Consider the following 10,220-nt stretch of genomic DNA (forward strand, 5'->3'; position numbering starts at 1 on the left):
TTTATGATAAAAGGCTAATAAGATAACTACAAAAATGTTTGATAAGAAAAAAATATTAATAGACGAATAAATGTTTTTATCAAAATGATTTTATTTCAAGATTTTTAAGCAAATTTTACATCTTTCCCAAGTTTTTCCGCTGTATTAAAATACTGTTTTAGTTTATCGCTAAGAGAGATGTACATCTGTTGATTATTAATAAAAACACAGAATTAATTGACAATTTAGACGTTAGTTTTATAACCTATTTACCTTATGATATTCGCTTTCCATACGTTTCTCTTCTAATAATCCTAAAATGCAATCAATAAGGGTGTAGGGAAGCCATAATCTCAGAGTCTGAAAGAATTAAATTTAAATATAGTGTAGTTTAGAATATTAATCAGGATAAAATGTTATTACTTTAATATTGGCGCATTGTCTCGCTTCAGTTAAAACATGCTCTATCAATTCTATAACCAGATCGTTGGCTTCTTCGACTAAGTTGTATTTTATGTGTAAAGCAATTAATTCCGGCCAGTTACGATTTTTATAAGAATTGCGTAACCACGTAGGGATGTGTAACCTAATCGAGAATAATTTTTCCGCAACTGTTCGATGATAAATTGATTGTCCTTTCGCATCATATTGTTTCAAGTAACTTTCAAGCAGATTCTGAAGTTCTTGCTCGCTCCTTTCATTCGAAATCCCACCTTCATTTTCATATCTGATCCAATCCAAACTGTTTCTGCCATTAGAGTGCTTTACATTCGCAAACCTGAAAAACGTTAAGACTAAACATGTCAGATTAACTACGCGTCAAAACGATAGACACCCAAGGCTACACGCGTCAAAACGATAGACACCCAAGGCTACACGCGTCAAAACGATAGACACCCAAGGCTACACGCGTCAAAACGATAGACACCCAAGGCTACACGCGTCAAAACGATAGACACCCAAGCCTACACGCGTCAAAACGATAGACACCCAAGCCTACACGCGTCAAAACGATAGACACCCAAGCCTACACGCGTCTAAACGATAGACACCCCAGCCTACACGCGTCAAAACGATAGACACCCAAGCCTACACGCGTCAAAACGATAGACACCCAAGCCTACACGCGTCAAAACGATAGACACCCAAGCCTACACGCGTCATAACAATAGCCACCCAAGCCTACACGCGTCAAAACGATAGCCACCCAAGCCTACACGCGTCATAACAATAGCTACCCAAGCCTACACGCGTCAAAACACTAGATACCCAAGCCTACATGCGTCAAAATAACTACTGAATCCCGAATTTGTCAAAATGGCTATTAAAGCTTAAAAACGAAACTAATATTTACCTGGATGCTAATCCTTCAAAAACTGGATGCAAGTTCATTTTATAAGCTAGTGAAAGATCGATAGCTTGTTCGTATAAACCTCTAGAGACTAACAAGGAAACTGTATCAGGAGCTGAAATGATACTAGCAGCGATATTTGTCGGTTGAGGATCTTTTTTCAATAAAAGTAGCCTGGCATGAATTAAATCATATTCTCTACGAATATCCTTCATTTCCAAAACTTCCACGGATCTATTCTGAGCTTCCGATTTAGTTAGTATTTCCCCCTCAAACGTTCTTTTAGGCGAAAGTCCCATGGAATTAAATTTATCCTCCTAAAGACAATATTAAAATTAATTAAGTACTTACGACTCATAAAATAGGCCAAAAAAAAAAAGAACAGTACCATGTCAGTTTGAATTGGAACTGGTTTAACAATCCACGAATATTTAGGATTGACTAAATGTAAGCAATTCAAAGTCATCAACAAACAAGACGCCTGTTGAGATAGACCACCGATTCCGACAATTTCTTGTCCCAATCTACCGCTATATTCGTACATGGCGCTAGCGGCCCGACGAAAATTATTGCATTTCAAATGAAACGAGTATAAAAACTCGTAATAACGATGAGAGACCAAATCAGACGATCTAGCTTTCGATTCCAATATTAAAACTACATCGTCGGTCATATCTATGAAAGGAAACTGAAGGAGTTGTTTCAAATGTCCTCTTTCAAACATAATAACCAAAAGTTGACGGAGACAATCTCTACGTCGCGTGGAATCCGGGTTTCGCGTCATAGCCGTGTAAGCTTCCTCGCAATGATCCATATCCAAATGATATTTGAAGATTAAAGACCAAAAAGTGGCCTAAAAACAATCTAAACTTGAGCAAATTTGTTCTAATACAGGGTTCGTACAAAATTTTTGGAATGAAATTCCCTGACTTTTCCAGGTTTTCCCTGACTAAATTCCACAAATTTCCCTGACCTTTTGCAATAACGTACATGGCGAACATATATGAAAAGCAATCTAAATTTCCCTCCAATATATTTTTCCCTGACATTTCCCTGACTTTTTCGGTCCATTTTAAATTTCCCTGACTTTTTCGGTCCATTTTAAATTTCCCTGACATTTCCCTGACTTTTTCGGTCCATTATAAATTTCCCTGACATTTCCCTGACTTTTTCGGTCCACTTTAAATTTCCCTGACATTTCCCTGACTTTTTCGGTCCACTTTAAATTTCCCTGACTTTTTCGGTCCATTTTAAATTTCCCTGACATTTCCCTGACTTTTTCGGTCCACTTTAAATTTCCCTGACATTTCCCTGACTTTTTCGGTCCATTTTAAATTTCCCTGACTTTTCCAGGTTTTCCAGGATTTCCAGGTCGTGTACGAACCCTGTAATACGTACGAAGATTAGACCTTACCAAGTTAGGGTCGTTTTCGGGAGCCGCGCCAATAGCGACTGACGCTAAACGAATGATTGAATCAGGAAGATTGAAGTAAGAAAATAACTGAATGACTTTCAAGTAATATTGAAGCAACATCGCTTCCGTCGTATCCTCGGAGTTTGATAACCTTTTCAAAATCTTCGTAGCTAAATAATTCTCTCGAATAACTCCCTTAGAAGCTTTGCAGAATAAATCAACGGCTTTTAAATGTTGTCCCATCGCCAAGTGAGTACTCGCCATCAAAAATAAACGCGAACAATTGTTCCATTCGCACCATGGTTCCAACAAACGAATATATTCCTTAAATAGCCATCAATTAAATTAAACCAAATACATTTTCGTAGAAAAAAAAAAAAAAAAAAAAAAAAAAAAAAAAAAAACCATGACAATTTATAAAAAAAAAAACCCATGACAATTTATAAAAAAAAACCCATGACTATTTATAAAAAAAAACCCATGACAATTTATAAAAAAAAAACCCATGACAATTTATAAAAAAAAAAAACCATGACAATTTATAAAAAAAAAACCCCGTGACAATTTATAAAAAAAAAACCCATGACAATTTATAAAAAAAAACCCATGTCAATTTATATAAAAAAAAAAAAACCCATGACAATTTATAAAAAAAAAAAAAACCATGACACTTTATATAAAAAAACCCATGACAATTTATAAAATAAAATAAAAAAAAAAACAAAAAAAACATGACAATTTATACCTGTAGAGGAAGATATTGAGAGAATGACAGCAAAAACTCCGGAAAAACCATATTGACTGATATCGGCCAGCTAAGAATTTATTAATTGAAATTATTTAGAAACTAATTATAATTCCATGATTAATTAATTAATTAATATACTTACATAAAATGTGAGAGTAACGAACTAAGAGATAAAAGATGCATTCCAACAGAAGCTTCGTTATCCACTTTCAAACTGGCTGAGCATAAAAGACGTCTGGCTAAAACGCTACCATGTTCTTGTACAAATAGGCATAAAATGGACTTCGAGACTAAAAAATTAATTAATTACTAATTAATTTAATTGTCATTAAAATACAGAAATTATATGAAGAAGAAAGAAAGTTCTAAACTTTACCATTAGTTTGTAATGACGTCAATTGAGTTCTCGGTTCTGGAATTTCAATTATATAAAGCTCCCTTAAAGCTTTTTCCCTAAAAATAATTGAATGAATTAAAAAAATATGGATAGCAATTGGCCTTATTCCTGATCAACGCCACCGAGGCGTAGCGGCGACTTTTGGAACTATAGTAATACGGTAGCCAATTACAGGTGGCGCTGGAGCCGATGGACTCTGATGGAGATCTGTTATTTTCTCTATTTTGAATGATGTGAATAGCCAAGGCTTAACAAGCGATATGGTTTCAAAAGTATTAAAAGTTGATTTTTACCTTTCTTATTCTGTCTAATATTATGAAATAAGACTTTCGGAGTAAGTTTTCATTCGATTTTGGTCTATTTGGAGATTATTCGGTTAATAATAATTAGTTAAAACATGTTTTTGAAGTTGAAGCGGTAATAATCAAAACAGAGAAAATAACAGATCTCCATCAGAGTCCATCGACTCCAGCGCCACCTGTAATTGGCTACCGTATTATTATAGTTCCAAAAGTCGCCGCTACGCCTCGGTGGCGTTGATCAGGAATAAGGCCAATTAAACAATTAAATTAAGGCAATTAATTTCTTACAAAGTATTTGGTGTGACGGCAGTACTGGGCGTTTGCGTTATCCATTGCATGACAAAGTATCCTTGCGTGTAAGTACTTGTCATTGAAATCAATCTAGATTGAATTTGTTCCAATTTTTCCAGAGATAAATCGCATTTATCACCGATACTAATTATGATGTGTTCGAGGAAAAGCAAATCTCGGCAAAAACCGTAACGTAATTTAACCATTTGATGAATGGATCGACAAATTAGATCAGTTCCAATGTTGCCATTTAAAAGATTACTGTATAAAACATTCAAACTAGAATCTGAAGAAAAAAAATTAATTAATTTATACTATAATTATTAATTAATTAATCAGAATTAAATCTAATTTACTTTCATCACCGCAATCCATCTCGTCTCCTTGCCATTTCGTTAAATCCAAAACTTGAAGTAAAGTTTCCAAAGCCTCTACGATATGTTGAGCGCCTTTAAGTTCGTGTTCCAAAGTTGAAAATATTGATTGTTGCGATTGGCTTTAATAAATTAATAATTTATCAGTTTATTAATTTTAATTTTAATTATAATAATTAATTATAATTAGCCTTACTCGTGAATTAGTTCGTTGGTAAAGTCAGATGCCATATTTTCTGGTGAATTTAGATGATAAAGTTCATGATCAAAAACGGCAAGCATGGCATCGTTCGTACATTCCCTTATCATCTCAACACATTTTAGAATCGTTAAAACACTTCTGGATATTGTTGAATCTGTAGATAATGAATGATGTTAAAGGGAGGGTGAAGTAGAAAATCAAGTGACTTTTTTTATCGATTCTTCTACTAATTATAAGACCAGTCTGCATAGTGAAACATTCAGGAAATACCAGCTACGAATGATTTTAAAATTCAAATTAGGTTCAGATTTTAAGGATAATTTTAAACAAGGTCCTCCGACCAATCGCGTAACGCCCTGCCTTTTTGTTAACAAAATTCTCGTGGCACGCTCCATGTCTCGCGCCACGATTATCACGTCGCGCGCAAATTTTATCAAATCTCGTGATAAATTTCATTCAACCTGGAGCGTGCCACGAGAATTTTGTTAATAAAAAGGCAGGGCGTTACGCGATTGGTCGGAGGACCTTCTTTAAAATTATCCATGAAATCTGAACCTAATTTGAAATAATTTTAAAATCATTCGGAGCTGGTATTTCCTGAATGTTTCACTATGCAAACTGGTCTTATAATTAGTAGAAGAATCAATAAAAAATCACTTGATTTTCTACTTCACCCTCCCTTTAAGGAGATTACATTAATTAGTTTAATTAATTAATTACTTACCAACTAATGGTAATCCGCCAGAAACAACTGACATATTTTTCATCCAAGTTTCGGGTATGGCGTTGATTGAATCTGATAAAATGAGACATTCCAACGGATCGCAAGGTCTCAAAATGGAGATTGTGCTCTAAATAATTGCGTCGTAATTAAATTAATTAGTTTTAATTGAGAGAACGTGCGGGGGAACTGGAAACCATACTTTTCTGATGAGGGAAACCAATCCAGATGAAGCATCAGCAACGAGTCCCAAAACTTTGACTCCAACTTCGTTGTATTGGACGCAATAAGAGAAAAATCTTTCCCAACATTCCATTTGAAGTTCGAGATAATCATCATCTGTTAATTCATTCTCGTTTGCTTTTGATAAAATCTGAAAGAAATTTAAATATATTTTAATTTTCCATCAAAGAAAACGCCATCTTAAATATAATTAAGTTTACTTCATTTTCAACAGCAGCTGTGACTTTCTCTCTTAAATGTTCCGGTTTTGTCGCTAAAGTTGAACCTCTTATGCTAGTATCAGCGCCTCGGCAATAAATCTAGTGATAAAAAAGGCGTTTGTTAATTGGCCTTATTCCTGATCAACGCCACCGAGGCGTAGCGGCGACTTTTGGAACTATAATAATACGGTAGCCAATCAGAGGTGGCGCTGGAGTCGATGGACTCTGATGGAGATCTGTTATTTTCTCTATTAACAAGCGATATGGTTTCAAAAGTATTAAAAGTTGATTTTACCTTTCTTATTCTGTCTAATATTATGAAATAAGACTTTCGGAGTAAGTTTTCATTCGATTTTGGTCTATTTGGAGTTTATTCGGTTAATAATAATTATTTAAAACATGTTTTTTGAAGTTGAAGCGGACCGTAATAATCAAAACATAGAAAATAACAGATCTCCATCAGAGTCCATCGACTCCAGCGCCACCTGTAATTGGCTACCGTATTATTATAGTTCCAAAAGTCGCCGCTACGCCTCGGTGGCGTTGATCAGGAATAAGGCCAATTATAAAGTGATTAATTCTAAATTTAAATATAATTACTTACACTAATAGCTTTATTTATTGTTGTAATGGAAAATCTGCCGGGATAAAATATTTCTTGCATGTAAACTTCTCTAGGATCTAAATGCCCAACTATCGGTGATATTTCTTGAGACGTTCTTGTTAATTCAACCTCAATCCACGAACTGGAACTTAATCTACCAGATTCCCTGAATTAATTAAAATTAGTAATTACCATGATTATTTTAACAAATTAAAAGGGGGGGATTAAATAATATTCGCCTCCTACATTTGAAGGTTTCTAAATAAAATAACGGGATGACTATCGTTATCCAACCATAAAGTCCATAGTTGAGTTTCAGTTATTCGATAATCCATCATATTATACTGAGAATAAGTTTAATTATTAAATTAATTAATTAATAAATTAATTAATTTCAGGGGTAAAATTTGATTTCTACCTCGGGTGCGCAAAAAGAAGTTACAGGAACAAGTTGATATTGTCCAGAAACAACAACGGGTTGAAATACGCAAAACTGACTCAATTCTGGTAGGCTAATATAAACTGCAATGTATAATCCACTTTCTGGAGTGTAGGATAGACGCAAACAAGGGTGTCTGCCTAAAATAACCATTGTATCAGAAGGGGATAATAGAGGAAGGATGACACTCTGTATCCTCTTAATGCTTTAGTTATGTAACGTCATTCTTCCCAGGCTCCCCCTTCTAGTTTGCTTTCCCGCTCATCAAACTACAAATGGGCATCGCACCGTAAGGTGAATTCAATAGTTGTTTGGCACTAAATCCCCAGCAATCATCCCACAAACCTCGTCTTGACGTGGGACAAAAATGCACAAGCGCGTCTTGCCAAATATTTAAACACTGATAAAGTGATGAGGGAACTATTTATCGCGCATGTGATTCGTTTTAATAACCTTGCTCTAAGTGTTCCGATGTTGGGAAGAGTGACGTTACACTCACCCAGCTTTGTGGTACACTTCTCTCGAAGAGAAGTATTATATACTTCTGATTGTATTAACATTAAATACTTATTTAACGTTAAATTTTAAATTTATAAATACCGGAAAGAGTCCAAGAATTTCCACCTCCATTTAAATCTTTAAACTGATCCAAAACTAAGAATGAGAGTAAACATTCTTGTTTCGCTAAAGACCAAATACGAAGACGGAGATCTTTGCAAAGGGCAAAAATAAGGCAATCATTTGTTGTTTCGTGACATTCTAGGGTTAAAGTCATATCCTCTCCTTCTTGAGCTCCTCTGTTTTTAATATTATCATTAGAAACTCGTTGCGAGACATCATTAATGAAATTTAAGGTGGAATTCATAAACGTCGGACGCAACGCAATTTAGTACAGGCAAAGGCAGGGCGTCGTGCGCAAACGTCTGCTTTTTGCGCACGACGCCCTGCCTTTGCCTGTACTACATTGCGTTGCGTCCGACGTTTATGAATTCCACCTTTTAGTCATTTACCTGATGGAAGATGGAACAATTCCATTCCATATTCTTGACATGACTGATGATTGTTTCATTTCAAAGGTTACAACCCCTCCCCCTCCGTAAGGCATACATATTACTAGAAGAACTCCAGTGTTGTTCGTCAGGACAAAAACAGCGTCACTGTTTTGTCTTAGACACGTCGCGGAAGTATTTGGAAGTGAAAATCCACTGCCAGAATGATTAAGTAAATAAACGCTACTCGCATCCCAAAGAGAAGAGGCGGTAACATCGCAAAATATCGATGGTAGGGTATAATGGGAGGAAGAAAACGATGCGGAGAGTTTTCTGGGATGATTGAAGTTTAATTTATGAACGCTCGAAACTGTAGCTACGAGAATAACCACTTTGTTTTGAGTTTCGTGGATGGAAACACCTTCTAAGACTGGTGTGTGTTGAAAATGAATTCTTATATGATTTCCAGTTAAATTGGTGTCTAAAGACATTTCCACCAATTCGAGGATATTATCATTGTGTCTCCTTCAATAATAATCGTTAAGAACTAAGAGTAATTTAAGCGTAAATCGAGGTAGAAACATACCAGTATATGCTGCGATTGCTCGTTGGAGAGCCGAGAACGTGACTATCTAAGTACACATATCCACCAGCTGATTCTGGTAGTTTTATATCTTGAAGGGTGCTTTGAGCCGCCCCTAATTAATTAAGTGATGTTTGAGTTAATTATCATTTAACTTGTAAATTTAAAATATAATCGTGAATAATAATAATAAAAAAAAAGAAAACCAAGTTAAGAATATCTTCGTTAATCGTTTTACCTGTATTTAGGTGGATTTCTTTCCATAGGTCCGATGAATCTAAGTGAGCACTCACCTCGATAAAAGCAACTTCGGACATTTTTACTCACTTTAGCACTAAAATAATATTATAATTAATTATTTGTAAACAACGTGCCGTTAGCCGAACTTAGAATAATATAACACCCGCCATTATCGAAATAAGAGGGGGGGAACACCATCCCTAGGGTCGCCATCTATATCTCCCGCCGGCGCCAAAATGTATTGCGGGTCGCCAAAAAAAACTACCAGATTTTGTTACACTAAAACCGCATAAATAATTATGACCATTTTCAGAGCTATAAAAAATCTCTATTTCATTTTTAAAGACGGGACCACATAAATATATATATATATATATTGGTTTTTTTTCCTCCAACAATTTGTGACTGTGAGGCAGGATTCTCAATTAAACCTAAACACGTGTTATAATCAATACAAATTAGCAGACCGGTAAAAGAACCCTCAAGTCCAGTAACCTTGGAATATTTATTATTTTCTAAAGCGCTGATTGGCTAAGACCATTTTCTAAAACGCTGATTGGCTAAGACCATTTTCTAAAACGCTGATTGGCTAGGACCATTTTCTAAAACGCTGATTGGCTAAGACCATTTTCTACAGCGCTGATTGGCTAAGACCATTTTCTACAGCGCTGATTGGCTACGACCATTTTCTAAAACGCTGATTGGCTAAGACCATTTTCTACAGCGCTGATTGGCTAAAACCATTTTCTACAGCGCTGATTGGCTAAGACCATTTTCTACAGCGCTGATTGGCTAAGACCATTTTCTACAGCGCTGATTGGCTACGACCATTTTCTACAGCGCTGATTGGCTACGACCATTTTCTAAAACGCTGATTGGCTAAGACCATTTTCTACAGCGCTGATTGGCTAAGACCATTTTCTACAGCGCTGATTGGCTACGACCATTTTCTAAAACGCTGATTGGCTAAGACCATTTTCTACAGCGCTGATTGGCTAAAACCATTTTCTACAGCGCTGATTGGCTAAGACCATTTTCTACAGCGCTGATTGGCTAAGACCATTTTCTACAGCGCTGATTGGCTACGACCATTTTCTACAGCGCTGATTGGCTACGACCATTTTCTAAAACGCTGATTGGCTA

The 10,220-nt window shown here is 35.6% G+C and overlaps 1 protein-coding gene across 1 annotated transcript; it reads right to left on the reverse strand.

The window, feature by feature from the left end:
- Window positions 1–71: 71 nt before the first annotated feature.
- Window positions 72–9,268, reverse strand: Nup160 (nuclear pore complex protein Nup160). Its single transcript, XM_089858997.1, has 22 exons — window positions 9,076–9,268; window positions 8,841–8,952; window positions 8,276–8,779; window positions 7,866–8,062; window positions 7,245–7,405; window positions 7,073–7,170; window positions 6,827–6,992; window positions 6,223–6,321; window positions 5,982–6,152; window positions 5,783–5,909; window positions 5,053–5,212; window positions 4,839–4,978; window positions 4,480–4,768; window positions 3,869–3,945; window positions 3,635–3,782; window positions 3,490–3,559; window positions 2,745–3,068; window positions 1,719–2,183; window positions 1,334–1,647; window positions 403–757; window positions 253–339; window positions 72–185 (listed from the first exon to the last, which is right to left on the reverse strand). Exons 1-22 carry the CDS (start codon window positions 9,152–9,154, stop codon window positions 105–107), a joined length of 4,224 nt encoding a protein of 1,407 aa, XP_089715123.1. The 5' UTR covers window positions 9,155–9,268; the 3' UTR covers window positions 72–104.
- Window positions 9,269–10,220: the final 952 nt, after the last annotated feature.

Source organism: Phalangium opilio, unplaced genomic scaffold (genome assembly GCF_054372755.1).
Source record: "Phalangium opilio isolate 3A_F unplaced genomic scaffold, DU_Popi_V2 ptg000329l_1, whole genome shotgun sequence".
NCBI lineage: Eukaryota > Metazoa > Arthropoda > Arachnida > Opiliones > Phalangiidae > Phalangium > Phalangium opilio.